We start from the raw sequence: 16,834 nt of genomic DNA on the forward strand, positions 1-16,834 counted from the left end.
TGTAATAGTTCTGATCATCTTTTAGTGACTCTTAAACTTCCCTCTGGAACTTCGTACTCAAGGACTCCATCTTCTGAATTTCTCTTAACATTGTAATCTTCCGCATTCCCAAAAGACTCCTCATCGAAGTTTGAATGCTCAATGGCTTTTCCAGCCTGAAATTCTAGAGTCCTTCCACAACCCTCCCAAAAATACATATTCAGGTCTTTCACAGCAACACCCTATGATCCTGGCCCACACATCACTAACATACACACATCACATACATATACACATACAAACACACACATATACACATATACACATACACACATACATACATCACATATACACACATCACACATATATACATCACACATACATACACGTCACACATATACATCACACACACATATGCACATCACTCAAACACACACAGAGACACACACAGACACACACTTACCATTGTAGCTATTTCTCACAAGGCACATAGCAAATGCTCAGTGAATATAGTTGTCCCCGTATCAGCCCCAGTGACCTGGGCAGCCAAGTCTATGGATAACTAGATATTCTGTATTGGGTTTTCCCTAAAAGAGCTCCAAGAGATTTAGGGTTAAGGACATGACCCAGAAAAGCTTTGGGGGAGAAAGACATAGAGAATCCAGGGAAAGGAGGTATACAAGCATGGCCTTTCAGTGGAGTCCCTACCCCCATCCCCTTGGCAGTCCAAAATCCCTCCCATATCTTTGCAGAGTAGGTCCCAGCAAAGGCTCAGTGCTGGACCTGAAATTTTATTCTCAGGACAGCAGTTTGCATGCCATGGTGCCAATCACTAAGCAGTCCTCCAAAGGCTGCAGGTTCAAGCTCAGAGGAACTAGTACAGATGCTACAGATCTGGACCAAGCTTTTCCACACCTCCATTGCAGTTTCTCTCGGGTCTTCCTCTGTCAGTTGCATGAGGTGTGGAGTTAGAGGTCAGAAGGAAGAGACTTTAGTGATTACCCAAAGGCAATAGAATGTATAGCTGGAGTATCTCTCCCTCTCTTGCTGACATATGTCTCTAACAGGCAGCACCTTTTAAAACATGATTTTAAAATAGCCTGTCTTGGTGTGAAAATTAATTTAATTCAAGGTTTGGCTAAGGTCAACTAGACAATTTCTGGGACCAAGAGAAAAATTAAATTTTGGGTTCAGCTAAAAGATGTTAAAGTCTAAGGGCTGGAAGTTTGGCTCAGCAATGAAGCACATTGGCTGCTCTTCCAGAGGACTCATGTTCAGTTCTCAGTACCTGCATGACAGCTCACACCTGTAGCACCAGCTCTAGAGAATCTGACGATCTCCTCTGGCCTCTACAGGCCTGTGCACACATGCACATACTCACATACAGAGTCATACAGACACGTGGATGTAAGTAAAATCAGTATTTTTAAAACATAATGATATTAAAGTGTACTATTTTCTTTCTTTTGTGGTCTGTCTCTCACCCTGTTTTTTATTTGTTACTCCTGAAAATACAGTGACAATCACAAGATAAAGATGGACTCTCAAAAGTACCCAGAGCCTTTGTCCCACACCAACTGTGAGATTCCCAATCCTGACAGTTTACTACCTGCTGGCATGATCATCTGTGTCCAGTTCCTGATGGGACAGCTAGTCTCCCATTCTCCGCTGTGGCGCTGCCCACTCGGGAACAGCTAGGAAATCCCAAGGCCCTTGCTAGGATATTCTTGGCATTTGAACTAGAAGCTACATCTCTGTCCAGGTCTCCACTGGGAGGGCTTCAGTGACTATGGGGACATCTGGGAAAGGAAGGCAGGTATAGCTCAAGACACCAGAGGTCAGAGAAATAGTCATGGTCACTAGACGGGGCAGAGAAATGCAGCCTAAAGGGACACCAAGGGACCAGACACTGAGTGGAGAGCAGCTGGAAAACCAATCCTGCATTGAGAGAGGCTCCAAGCCTTCATTATATGCTTCCTTTGGTATTTTATGTATTTTATTTATCTTCAATTTTAGCTTTTCTTTGTTTTATACTTATTTTATACTTAATTATATTTGGTAATAATAATGATTTAACAGAAGTATGTTTTAGAAGTTGCTCCTTTCAGGCTAAGTTTTGGCTTCTATGGCCTTAACACTGTCTACAGTGAGGCAGAAGTCTTAAGCTTTAATAGAATCCAATGTACCAATTTGTTCTATTACAGACTACATAATAGGTAATATCACATATAAGAAATCTTTCACACAAGACTACATGAATTTCTTGCCATCTTTATCCAGAAACTGCTGCTTGATATTTATATCCAGGAATTACTTTGAGTTTATTTGAACATATGTTTAAAGCCTGAGTCAAACTTAACTTTTAATGTATGGATATACAATTTTATCAGCCTCATTATTGAGACAACTATCTTTTGTCCACTACATTACCTGAGAATCTTCTGTCAGTTTCTGATATCCATATATATTTAGATATAAACTCTATTCTGCTATACTATTTGTGTATATAAGCATTATCTATACAATAATATTTAAACGAATGGTGTTGGCAGTCCTGTATATAAGCATTATCTATACAATAATATTTAAACGAATGGTGTTGGCAGTCCTGAGTAATTGTTAATTTTTAAAGATTATTGACTATTATTCTATATCCTTTATGTTTCTCTGTAAGTTTTAGAATCAACTTATTGATTTTTATATTTCAAAAGCCTTCTGGGCTTCTTGGGGCTTTTCTTGAATTCACAGACATTTTGGAAAGAAGCAACCTCTTAACAATGAACCTCCGGCTCATGGAAAACTTGTATTTCTCCTTTCGATTTCTGTCTCTTTTAGCTGGAGTGAGATTTATTTCTAAGTATTTCTTGGCTGTGATTCTATTGTAAATAGTATTTTTAAATTGTCTAAATTTAAAAAATTGTTTAAATGAATGTGTGTGTGTATTTGTGAGTGTGTGTATTCATGAATGTGTGTGAATGTTGAGTTGAAAATTACAAACTCACTTATTAGCCCCAGTAGTTTTTAAATAGATCACTTTCATAATTATATTATCAAAAATAGGCATATGTTTTTTATTTTGAGGGGTGGAGGAAGGTGTATTGAATTTTGGTGTTTGGTGTATATTTATGTGTGTGCACAGGCATATGGAGGCCTGAGGCTGAGATCTGGAGTCGTTCTCAATCACCCTCTATCTTATTAATAAAGTGAGAGATCCCACTTCATGTTCCCAGTTGAATAACCGGTGGCACCACACCCTTCCTGCATGTAGTGAGGATCCCAACACCCTCCTCATAACTGCACAGTAAGCTCTTTGTTCACTGAGCTGGGTCTCCATCTTAAACTTATATATTTTTTAACATTGTTACACTGTCCTTGCTACAACTTCCAAAGAAGTTGTAACAGTCAGAGTAGAATCTAGTATTGCTTCTGATTTACAGGGAAGCATGTACTCTTTGGCCTCCATTTCTGGTGCTAAGCAGACCTGGATTTCTGATTTTGTTAGAATGAAAAAATTCTCTCCTGATCAAAGTCTTCTGAGATGTCTGTTCCATCATCGTGGAATGTGGGACTTGTTAATAATTTTCTGTACCACTTGAAATGATTTCACTGTTTTTAGTTTTGATATGTCGTTAGAGTGAATTCACTGATCAGCTTCCAAGTCTGAAGCCATTCTTGCCTGCTGGAGACACTCCTTGAGTGGACATAGTAAATTGTTCTTATATGTTATTCAATTCAATTTGCTGAAAGTTTGAGAAATTTTATAACAACATTTGAGAGACACTTATTTATAGTTTCACTTTCTTATAATACCTGTGTCATGATTAGGACTGGGATAATGTTAGTCTAAAATGAGGAAATAATAATTCTTGCTCAATTTCCTGGAATATTCACACTAGAATTTTTATTACTTCTGTCTTAAATATTAGAAGTAAAAGTAAATCCACATATTTTTATCATAGGAAATTTTGGTTCATAAATTCAATTCTTTAACTCTTTTTTAATTTCATTTTATCTTATTTTTTCTTTCTTTATTTATTATTGAATATTTTATTTACATTTCAGATATTATCCCCCTTCCCCATTTCCCCCCACCCAAGAACCCCCATCCTATCCCCCCTCCTCCTGCTTCTATGAGAATGAGGATGTGCTCCCACCCACCCACTCCCACCTCCCTACCCTCTAATTCCCCCACACTGGGGTCTCCAGCCTTCATGGGACAAAGGACCTCCTGTCTCACCTATGCCCAACAAGGCCATCTTCCCCTACATATACAGCTGGAACCATGGGTCCTTCCCTATGTGGTCCCAGGCTGATGGTTTAGACCCTGGGAGTTCTGGTTGGTTGATATTGTTGCTGAACAGAACACCAATGGCTTATGCTCTAAGATCAAGAATTGACAAATAGGACCTCATAAAATTGCAAAAATTCTGTAAGGCAAAGGACACTGTCAATAGGACAAAATGGCAACCAACAGATTGGGAAAAGATCTTTATCAATCCCATTTCTGATAGAGGGCTAATATCCAATATATACAAAGAACTCAAGAAATTAGACCCCAGACAACCAAATAATCCTATTAAAAATGGGGTACAGAGCTAAACAAAGAATTTTCAACTGAGGAAAATCAAATGGCTAAGAAGCACCTAAAGAAATGGTCAACATCCTTAGTCATCAGGGAAATGCAAATCAACCCTGAGATTCCACCTCACACCAGTCAGAATGGCTAAGATCAAAACCTCAGGTGGTAGCAGATGCTGGTGAGGATGTGGAGAAAGAGGAACACTCCTCCATTGTTGGTGGGATTGCAAGCTGATACAACCACTCTGGAAATCAGTCTGGCAGTTCCTCAGAAAATTGGACATAGCATTACCTGAGGACCCAGCTATACCACTCCTGGGCATATACCCAGAAGATGTTCCAACATATAACAAGGACATATGCTCCACTATGTTCATAGCAACCTTATTTATAATAGCCATTAGCTGGAAAAAACCAAGATGTCCTTCAACAGAGGGATAGATACAGAAAATGTGGTACATTTACACAATGGAGTATTACTCAACTATTAAAAACAATGAATTTGAGAAATTCTTAGGAAAATGGATGGAACTAGAAAATATCATCCTGAGTAAGGTAACCTAAACACAAAAGAACACACATGGCATGCACTCGCTGATAATTGGATATTAGCCCAAAAGCTCATAATACCCAAGATACAACTCACAGACCATGTGAAGCTCATGAAGAAGGAAGACCAAAGTGTGGGTGCTTCAGTCCTTCTTAGAAGGAGTAACAAAATACTCATGGGAGCAAATATGGAGACAAAGAGAAGGACAGAACCTGAAGGAGGGACAGTCCAGAGACTGCTCCACCTGGGTATCCATCCCATGTGCAGTCACCAAAGGCAGACACTGATGTGGATGCCAGGAAGTACATGCTGACAGTAGCCTGATATAGCTGTCTCCTTAGAGGTCTGCCAGAGCCTGACCTATACAGAGGCAGATGCTCACAGCTATCCATTGAACTGATCATGGGTTTCCAAATGTAGGAGTTAGAAAGAAGACTGAAGGAGCTGAAAGGGTTTGCGGCCCCATGGGGAGAGCAACAATTCTTTAACTCTTGAGGGAGTTCCGAGATTTTTAATTTTCAGACAGATAGTTCATTTCATATATTGTTGAATTTATATATGTATGTGTGTGTATATATACACACATATATATAATATTCAGTTATTATCATTTAATACTTGTAAAATGTGTGTGAAAGTCCTTCCCAGTGTATAGCAGTCATCTCTTTCAGTCTTGGTATTGGCACCAAGTTCTTTCTTGTTTGCTTCTTCTATCTGACCAGCAGTGTGTACATTTTATCAACCCCTTGAAAGAACCCACTTCTAATTCCATGCTGTTCTCTAACATTTTCTGGACCTTCCTCTCTTTGTTTCCACTATGATCTTTGTTCTCTTTCTGATATACTCTTAATTTCCTCTTTATATTTAGGTTGAAAATGAGACCATCATTCGAAACGTTTCTGTACATGTAATGCCACAGGTGTTCAGAGTTATGCATTCCACCTGTGCATTGCTTTGGTAAGATTCCCACAATTATTTTTGTAACATTTGTATTAATATATATGAATTATGCATAAGAATGGGTTTCCTTGTGGCATTTTCATACATGTACATAATGCATTTGAGTATATTTACCCTGTTACACTGTTGTGTTCACTTCCCAATGTAACTCATCTCCCTTTCACTTTCATGGATATTTTATTTCTTTGGTGATGAAGTGAATCTCATTAGGGTTGCTTATAGGAGCGTGAGGTGCTATTACAGAAATGTGAGCCTCTTAGCTGTGGTTTCAATACTAAGGAAGATGTCTCTTTCTCTCCCAGCAACTGTTAACTGCCAATAGATTCTCAGAAAGGGGCTGGGCTGGGTCTTGTGAGTCCCTTCTCTTTTCAATACATGATCTTGTCCAGGTCAGATGCAGGTAACCACAGCTGTTGTGATTTCAGGAGTGCTACAAAGTAGCATTCCACAGCACTCAAACCCCTCCTCCACCCACCAGACTTTTTAAACTATCTTGTGGCCCTTGGATTGATCCAAAATTATATTATCTTTGAAAACTATTAGTTTTTCTTCTACTTTTTTGAAATACAGTTTGTTATTACTAGGTGTGTGTGTGTGTGTGTGTGTGTGTGTGTGTGTGTGTGTCTAGAAATTCACATGTGGGTATCCACAGAGACTTGAAGAGGCTTCTGGATCCTATAGAGCTAGAAGTACAGGTAGCTGTGAACCATATGGCATTTTCTGGAAACCAAACTCCAGTTCTCCTAATAACTGGGAAGAGATCTTGACCCCTGAGCCATCTCTCTATTCCTAAAATATATAGTATTTAGAAGTTTATTTTGTACCCAAATCTTTGGTCATTTCACAGAGATTTTGTTATTATTTTCTAATTTAATTCTACTGTAATCAAATGACATGCATCATGTGACTTGATTTAAGGGTCATCTGAAACCTGTTTTACTGCCCAGAATGTGCTGTATGTTATAGCAAATATCTGTGTGTCCCAGAAGATTGACACTTCTTAATTCAAGTATGAGCTGCCCAAGTTGACTGGTGATCTCTTTCAAGGGTTCTTTATCCCTTCTATTTGTTCTGTTTCTGCTTCTATCAATCATGAACAGATGGGCATTGGGTTCTTCAGCTGTAATTCTGACTCACCTCGCCAATGCTACACCAAGCGTGCACTCTATGTGCTTTGATGTTCTGTTGTCTGGTGCATAAAATTTACAAGAGTCATGCCATCTTAATTAATTTATCTTTTTTTCCTTATGAAATGGCTTCTTTAGCTGTGTGTTATTCTTGGATATAAAACATAGCTCCTTGCTAATCAATGGTAAATCTACTTCATCTTTCTGGCAGTGGTTTACCCTGATTTGTCTGCATGGCCATGGTATTTCCCTATCCTTTTACTTTGAATGTATATTTTGTGATTTGTACATGACAGGAGTGTGCTCACTAAAGATCCATGTTCTGAAAGCTTCCTCCCCAATGTGATGGTGATAACAGATATTGGGAGCTTAATGAGGTACACTATCGTGGGAGATGAGTGGGTTTTGAATAGTGCAGCCTCTGGAAGGGACTGATGTACTTTTTATGGCATACCATTCAGTTACCATGAGACCAAGTTGCTATGAGAAGAATCAACCTGGTCCTGAAACTTGTTTCTTATGAGTCCATGTAGTAACTCCTCTTTCATTTTCTGCCATGTTGTGACCAGGTTAAGAGGCCCTCACCAGGAGTAGCAGCCCTCAAAACATGAGATAAATACACTTCTCTGAGAAAAAAAAAAAAAAAAAGCTTGTGGCTTCAGGTACTTAGTTAAGCAACAGACAAGAGACTAATTAATTCTTTATGTATTTATGTTTTAAAAGAATTTCTCTTAAGCAGAGCCAAACCCAGTCTTGCCTTGTGATTAGCATGACTTGAGTGTTCACATGTGATGTTAGCACTGAATATCCTTACATTTGATTTCATAGTGTTGCTCTTTGATTCCTTCTTCATCTCTGATCTCTGCTTATTTTTTAAATTTTCTTCTCTGTTTTGGATTATTACTGTTTTAGATTTAGTTTTTATATGTATATGTGTTTTTCATGCACTTATGTCTATGTAGCATGTGTGTACAGTGACCATAGAGCCCAGAAGAGGGTATGAGATCCCCTGGAACTGAAGTTACAGTTGGTAGTAAGCTGCTATGTGGGTGCTGAGAACAGAACCCAAGTCCTCTGCCAGAGCAGCCAGTGCTCTTAACTGCTGAGCTGCCGCTCCAGTCCCAAGCTTTAGATATTTTTTAATGACTACCATTTCCCTTCTTGCTTGACTTATTCACTATAACTCCCTGGTTAGATACTTTAATACTATTTCAGACTTAATAGTATGTATCTTTACCCCATCATCCTCTCCAGAAGGGTGGTATTATGCCATGACATGCTTAGTAAAAGAATTGTGTTATTAGATTTTCCTGACTTTATGCTGTTTTAACGCTGTCAGATGTTTCCCTTCCACACACCACAGAAGACATCAGTATCCTCTTTGCTTAAATATTCAATTATTCTCTCAATGATATAAAATTAGTACAAAGAGACATCAAAGATAGGTAAATTGTTCCTAAACTGGCCAAGCACTGTTCTTGAAAAAGGCACACCCAAAAACATATGCATTAAATGCAGCAAGAGAGGCAGTGGTCAGTAACTTAATCAGCTACCAGGGAATGGCTTATCAGGGTTCCTGCTGAAACTGGTCACTGGATGATAAATGTGGAGGTCAGGGTTGACTCTGGTTGAGAAGACAGGCCTCAGATGAGCCCTGCTAACCATTAATATAGAAGAGATTCTTCATCCTTATCTGTCCACTTTGATGGCTCTCTCTGCAGCTCTTGCTCGCACACCTATGAATGAAACTGCTACACACACACACACACACACACGCACACACGCACACACGCACACACGCACACACACACACGCACACACACACACACTTCTGTGTCTTCCATCAGGAAACATGAGACAGTACAAAGGCAAATCACAGGCTGGCTGGTTCTTGCTCATCCAGGGCCCAGTCCTGGGAGCTGTGGGCTTGTGTATTTGTACCTTTCCAGATGCTTCCCCTTTGTTTTGTTGTTGGTTCACATAAATGCCCCCTGCTACTTCACATGGGGCATAAGTTAATGTCATTAGCTCCAGTTTGCTCAGGAGGAAGCATGTGCTGGACATGTTTGCCCTTCCTGAGCTCCTAAAACTGCTAATTGGCACACAGAGACAGGCAAGGGCCGGTAGCATGACAGTGGCCCATGTGTACCCAGTCTGTGGACAAGGAAGTGTTTTATGTTAGAATTAATATTTCAAGTTAATGAGGCATAGTAAGTGGAAACACCTCCACTTTCAGGCACGGAAGCCTGAATCAACATCCCACAAAGACTGTAAGAACCAGAGGTCAGAGAGAATCAGGGTAAAACAGGACAGGTTTGTTACATTCATAGATGCAGAGCAGCTGTGGTTGCCTATATAAGACATGTACATGATCAATACATCCAACGTTTGAGCATGGAAGGGGAGGGAATCACAACCCCATCTCTGTCTAAGACTAAGGTGATATTGGCAGCCTTTAGCTACTCAAGAAGAAGGGGGAGTAGGTTTTCTCCAAGAGTGATAAGTTGACTATGGTCCAGAGGATGGCCCTTGACCCATGTGCATATGGGCAACAATAATAGATAGATAGATAGATAGATAGATAGATAGATAGATAGATGAAGGAGGATGTTTGGGTGGATCCAGGAGAAACTAGAGGGGAAATGAGGTAGGGGCAAATATCCCCCAATACATCATATACATGTATTAAATTTTCAAAGGATAAATTTAAAAATAAAACAAACTGTAGAGCATTGATGAGAATGTGAACTCCATGCTGTGAAAAAAAAAGTGAGGGTGCACTGGATCATTCCAGAATAATGCCAACTGTTGCGGCCCAAGCTGGCCCACGCTTGGGGGCCAGAAATGTTGAGAACTGCACTACCCCACGTTTGGGGGCCAAAATGTCTCGGACCGCTCTATCAGTGTTGGAACTCACACTGCCAAAAGCCTTGGGGGCTAAATTGTTAGAGCCTGCACTGCCCCAAGCTGCTTCAGTCCTCTGGTCAGGGTTCAGCAAGAGAGAGAGTGAGGATGGACTTGAAGAATGGAGACCAGACAGAGTGTGATTCAATCCCATTTATTCTTCAGTCTCTCTTCTTCTCTCCAAGTCCCAAGTCTTGAGTTCCTAGTCCCTAGTTCCTAGTCTCTAGTCCCAAGTGCCAAGTGCTTAATACCGAATAATAATCATTTCTTCTGAGTTCTCTAGTCCAAGTGTCTTCTTCCTCAGTGTCTAATTCCTACTCCAAGTTGTACTCTAAGTTGTACTCTCTAACCTAATTCCTGGTTCCAAGTTGTACTCTACTCTTCTGTCTGCCTCTCACCTTTTATATCTTACTTCTAAGCCACGCCCTTAAATCATGCCTTTAAGTCATGCCCTTAGGCCTTGTCTCTAAATCTGATCCCTAAGTCACACCTTTAAGTCTTGGCTCTAAATCACAGTCTCACACACCCAAGGGAAGATCCTGGGTATCTAAAACAAGATGTTATCAGAGTGTGATCAGCTGTTGTAGGCTGATGTAATCAAGCCTCTTGTCAGGGTATATGGCTCAAGATGGCTGCAAGGGTGATAGCCACCTTCTGTCGGCTCCCCACAGCCAACAGCAGCCTAGAACAATTCTGATGGGTGACATAGGTGACCCCATAAAAGAGAACTCCTTCAGCTCCATTCAGCCTCAATGAAGCAACACTGTGCTCCTCATCTGCCCTTGGAGTACCATGTGACTCTGTCTTTACACATGCCAGGAGCAGCATTTGCAAGCATTCAATAAACAATCTAAAAGATTAAGGTGGTGGCGAGAGCGTTGCTCTGATGCCAAGTGTGGGCTCAGTCTGTGAGAGTTCCTGTGTTCAACCCCTAGTACTGAAGAGTAATTAAATGAACAGAAATAAAGAATGGATGCAAATATAATGTGTTCATAATAGAAAGCAAAATTAAGTAAGGAAAGATGGTAGGGGGACATGGGTGTAGAGTTTCAAGTTCAAACTGACAAAGACATCCTGTCAGTTCCTAGCACACCAACAGCAACCATGCAGCTATGTCAAAGAGACACCAGCTACACTGGTACCACATCAGTCCCTTCAAAGCTTCAGTAGCCAATGCAAGCAGTTGGTTCTGGGACAAACTTAGAGAAAACTGAAGTGAGGGACAAGAGTGATAGCTCAGTGGATAAAATGCTTTATGAGTAAGTATAAGGTCCTGGGTTGGGATCCTTAGACCCCGTGTAAAACCTGGGTGTGATAGCACATCCTTGCAATCCCATGGCTGGGGAATCAGGGGAACAGAGGCAGGCAGATTCCTGGAACTCATTAACCAGCTAGCCTACACAAATCAATGAGCTAAGTCTCATTGAATGACCCTATCTTTAAAAATAACGTTGAATGAGTCTGAGGAAGACGCCCAATGTCAGTGTTCAGGTACATTCTTACCCACAGCACCAAACCTACACAAAACAAGTGAGTGCCGAGCATTGAATCAGTCGACCTGACAGGAAACCCCTCAGGTCTATGAATGTCAGGTAGGATCTGGGGGGCGACTTTGTAGCAATGATGGTTTTTTAAAAAGACACAATATGTCATTAAAAGAAAATGTTTCAGCTATGTGTGATGCCATCAGGAATGTGGACACAGTCTTTTTATGTCAATGGAAAAGTGAAGCTATTGGATAAATAACTTTCCATTACAGCATGCATTTATGCCATGTTTGTTTTCCTTCCCACTCAAATCATGACCTCTATTTTCTCCATTTCCCCTCCCTTAAGGTGAGAGAAGGGATGGACAAGCAGGGAAATGGGTGGAAGCATATACACAGGTGTGAAAACATGAGTCAGAGTACCATAATGTGTGAATACAATAAAGTTGTCATGGGACTCAATAACAATTAGTTCCATGTGAGCATGAGTGTGACATTTGGACACATATGCACATACATGCACATACTAATGGCAAAAGGCCAGTGGATGACATCATCCTCCCCTCATACCTATGAGACAGGACCTCTCTGTGAACCCAGAGCTAGGCTGGCAGCCATGAAGCAAGAGAGGATAGTGTTAGGGTTTGGGGGATGTGGTCACATCTGGATTTTTATTTGTCTGTTGACGGTAGCATACAAACATACATACTTATGTATAGAGTCTTCTCCACAGCACACAAAACATTATTTCTTAAGGTTGGGTTCAACACTCAGGGACACTAAAATCTAGTGTAGGAACACTAACTATCACAATCAGAAGTGTCCTCATGACCTGATGAGGTTCCCCATGTCCTCAGCCATCCTGATCATTCTCCTCCCATCCAAGTAGGGCCAAGGAAGAGGGGTACTTACCAGCCTTGATGTGGACATCCTGACTTCTAATTTTCCCTGAAGGGTTTTCAGCTGTGCAATAGTAAGTATTATCATGGATTAAGGTGCTGAAGCTTGAAGGAGGAAAGGGGAAAATTTGGAGAGTGCCATTGGGATGGACGTGGCGGATCCCGGGGACATCGTAGATCTCCTCGCCCGTCGCTAGGTACCATCTGAGAGTCACAGGAGGGATGCCTGCAGCCGGGCAAGGCACCAGCGTCCCCGACGTGCTTGCAAACACTACCTCTTGCAGCGATGCATTGACAAAGTAGAGGCTGGAGTGGGGCTCTTCACTGAAAACTGCAAGAGACAACACAGACAGGGTCAGTCAGCCTGGCCTCTCAGCAGTACTCTGAGAGACAACGGGGGACTCCCATAGGACTGGATGGCTTAGCATTGCTCAAAATACTACAGAGAGTCTGGGTCTGGGAGGCAAGGAGTGATGCTGGGTTCATAGTCTGTATGCAATAGACAATCTCAGGGGGACTTAAGAGGCTCAGTGCATGCTCCATGGCCTGCACTTTCTCTCTGGTGACCAAAGCTGGACTTTGTATTAAATTTAGATGCATGGATTCCTCTCCTTCTCCTCACTAAAGCCCAACTCTCCTAGAGACCAAGGTCTGGCTGTTCTTACTCTCTTCTGGGGCACATGGTCCAACTACCAATGGGCCCTCCATAACAACAAGCAGGGCATGAATTCCCACAGCCAGGCCAAGGATCAAAAGTTCCATTTACCAGCCACAGTGAGACCCATCCGTGAATAAAATACAACACATTTTTAAAAGATTAAAAAAAAAAAATTAAAGATGGTTTATAAAGCATCTTAAAAGACAAGGAAATGTCATAGCAGTAATGTATGTTTTTGTTCAAAATTTGTGGTATTAAAGAGAACTCTGACAAGGCATTACTCCACACCTCCACCCTACAGGCTCTGCTCTGACATGGATGCCTGTCCTTGCAGGCTGACAGGCTATCTACCCAAGTGCCTTGTCTATGTAGTTACACCATGTTAAATCACACACAGAACCAAATGCTTCTTTATAGAGATCACAAGCATGCCTCTGTGGTACCTATTTGACAGGACACAGCTTTCAGAACTATTTTCCTCAGATTTCGATTTAAATCATTTCTATTTTAATGCCCACGAATCAATGTGTCTGTCCATACACATTGGGTTTCTTAGCTCATTTAGTGAGTGTCTGTGCTTTCCTTCCATGTTAAATACACGTGGATTCATGTTTCTATGCAAAACAATGAAACTCAACTTCTAGAGCCCAAAATACAAACATGCGTAATGACAGTGAACAGGGTTGCTCAGACATCCTTCTAAGAGTAGATGCGCATGCTACCATGCACCTCAAAAAGAGACAAGGGGCTCACAGTAAGTAGCATGGCATGCAGGTAACTTGAAGCTACTCTTCATCTGCCTATTGACTGTCATATGGTTATTAGTGGTCATTCTTAGCCGATCTACAGTGAAAAGGAGCAAGCGGGGCAAAATATATATATATATAATGTACAGTTTGAAGAGAGAAAGAACACTGGGATAGGTAATATTGGAGCCAAGTCCTGTGTCTATGGAGATAGAGTAAAGAAAAGCTTGATGCTAAAAGGGATAAAGGGGGTCAGGCCAGAGACCCTACCCAGCTAAGCTTCTAATTGTTAGAAGGAATCAAAGGGTAGCTCAAGCCATGAATGAAACCATCAACAAAAGAAAGTGATGCAAATGAAATCTGAGGAGGGGTAACAGTCCAGCCACAGCAAACAGAACTGGGCAGCTTTAGCCTGGATTTAAAGTCAAGAAGGACGAAAGAAAGAAGTTGTAGGGTCTCTGCAGTTAAAGCCCTGAGGTCAGATGTGTGGGAGGGGCACACCTTCTTGGAGGTCTGGAAAGGCCATTGTCTGAAGCTGTGAAGGTGAAGTCTGCATCATGTTGGAGAGTTGAGGATGCCAGCGCTATGGGGAGCCTGCCAAGGAAAGCTGCAGGCCAAGCATGGAACCAGCCCAAGAGAGAGACTCAGAGCTGAAGAGCACGTGGACATCGGACATGGAGAGGCAGAATTTGGAGTTTTCTCCCTTGGGTTTCAGTCTTGCTTTGGTCCAGTATTTCCTCACTATGCCCTTTTCCCTTTCTTTTGGAATAGTAATATATATTCTGTGCCACTGTATGTTGGAAGCATATGATCTGCTCTTTGGTTTTAATTTTATAAAGGGTTACAGCTAGGAGATTGCCTTGGATATCAGAAGAGATTTTAGATGTTTAAATAGTGTTGAGACTGTAAAAGACTATGTGGACTTTTCTTAAGTTGGACTAAATTCATTTTGCATTGTGATAAAACAACAAGGCTATGAGGGGAAGGGCGTGGTGAGGGCAGGGTATGGTCCTCTGGAGGAAACTAGCCTCATAGTTTCACATATTTGCATGCTTAGTTCCCAATTAAGCATTGGGGTGGATTAGGAGGTATGGCTTTATCGGAATAGGTGTATCACTGGCATAGACTTTGAGGTTTCAAAAACCCAGACACTATTGTGGGTGCCAAGAAATGCTTGCTGACAGGAGCCTGATACAGCTGTCTCCTAAGAGGCTCTGCCAAATCCTGACCAATACAGATGTGGATGCTTGCAGCCAACCATCAGACTAAGTACAGGGACCCCAATGGAGGAGTTAGGGGAATGACTGAAGGAGCTGAAGGGACCTTATCTGGCATCAATGGGAGGGGAGACCCTTGGTCCTGTGAAGGCTTGATGCCCCAATGTAGAGAAATGCTAGAGCGGTAAGGGGGGAGTGGGTAGGTAGGGGCAGGATTACCCTTACAGAAGCAGGGTAAGGGGGGAAGGATGGGGGGCTGCAGAGGGGAAACCAGGAAAGGGGATGGCATTTGAAATATAAATAAATAAAATATCCAATTTTAAAGAAAAAGCCCACACCAGCCCACACCTTAGTCTCTTTCTATTTCCCCTTCCCCTCTCTTCCTCTCCCCCCTCTCTCTAGCTTGATCTCTCCCCCCTCCCTGTACTCTCCTCCCCATCCCTAATTCCTCCTCTCCCTTCTGCCTGTGGATCGGAACATAGAGCTCTCAGCTACTTCTCCAGTGCCATGCCTGCCTGACTGGCACTATTTTCTCCATTATGATAATAATGCATGAATCCTCTGAAACTATAAACAAGCCCCCCAGTTACTTTTTAAATGAAAGTTGTCTTGGTCACAGCTTCTCTTCACAGCAACAGAGTACTAAGACAATCTTGTTTTTCATATTTCTTGATCATATCAAGAGGTCACCTCAAACCATTGACAACATCATCAGAAAAAATGTGTTCTTACATTGTTTCTTAGAATGTATCTCCATCACTGGTTCACACAAGACTATATTTTATGAATGTTTCTATCCCATAAAATTTTATAAACAAAGTAAGTATGATTAATCATTGTTCACTTGGTGGACATGGAATTTCCAGGAGATACACCTCTGGACATGACTGTGAGGGTGCTTGCAGTGAACTCTGACAGAGGTGGGAAGACCCACCATGAATGTAACTGGGGCTGTTATGGGATGGGGTCCTAGGCTGAATCAAAAGCAACCCAAGCATCATCATCTCTTTCTGTTTCTTGACTGTGGACACAGTTTGTCCAGCCCCCTCACACTCTGCTGCTCTGTCATGTCCAACACGATGGACTTCAGCCTCAACCTGTAAGGCAGAATAAACCTCTCCTTCCTCAAGTTGCCTTTGTTGGTTATTTCTCTCAGCAAATGAAATAGGTATCTAATGAAGTGATGTTTATGAATTTAACAGACTCTAATACTTAGTATTCTAAAAATGTCTGATGAATGCTACCTTTCATGTTGCCACGGTCTCATCTCATATTAATGTGGTAATGCAAATGCCTGTTTATACTCTGTCCATCTTTTGGAATGTTTCTTATGGAACTTACGATTCACAAAATTACATGTCTTTTAAATATACTGGAATCAGCATTTATGATTAGAGAACAGACTACGTATAGATGCTGAGAAGGAGAGACTAACGCCCAGCAGACATACAGAGTCATAAGACAACCCTCAGCCCTTTACCATGGAGAGATGAATGTTTGCTCTCACAAAGTCTACATAGCCTAGATGAGACACATCGGAATATGTCATCCATCTGTGCATCTCAAAACTCATGGTGGTGGACAGCATCACATACCCCTTCTCCAATACCTCCTTGAGGCCAATGGCAGATGACCTATAATCTTATAGACCTAGAGTTCAGGAGAGTTAATATCATGTTGACCATGGGGCCATACAGACTGGCAGATGCCTGTTAGTTAGTGATGGACTT

General features: G+C 41.5%; 1 protein-coding gene across 4 annotated transcripts in view; it reads right to left on the minus strand.

The window, feature by feature from the left end:
* The window catches only part of Dscam (DS cell adhesion molecule), a 559,889-nt gene that overhangs the window by 433,893 nt on the left and 109,162 nt on the right, over positions 1-16,834 (minus strand). For all 4 annotated transcript variants that reach the window (XM_076943217.1, XM_076943216.1, XM_076943218.1 and 1 more), the window contains exon 2: positions 12,497-12,814. In XM_076943217.1, coding sequence (XP_076799332.1) covers positions 12,497-12,814 — 318 coding nt within the window. The remainder of the gene's footprint in view (positions 1-12,496; positions 12,815-16,834) is intronic.

The sequence above is a fragment of the Arvicanthis niloticus genome, chromosome 12 (genome assembly GCF_011762505.2).
Source record: "Arvicanthis niloticus isolate mArvNil1 chromosome 12, mArvNil1.pat.X, whole genome shotgun sequence".
NCBI lineage: Eukaryota > Metazoa > Chordata > Mammalia > Rodentia > Muridae > Arvicanthis > Arvicanthis niloticus.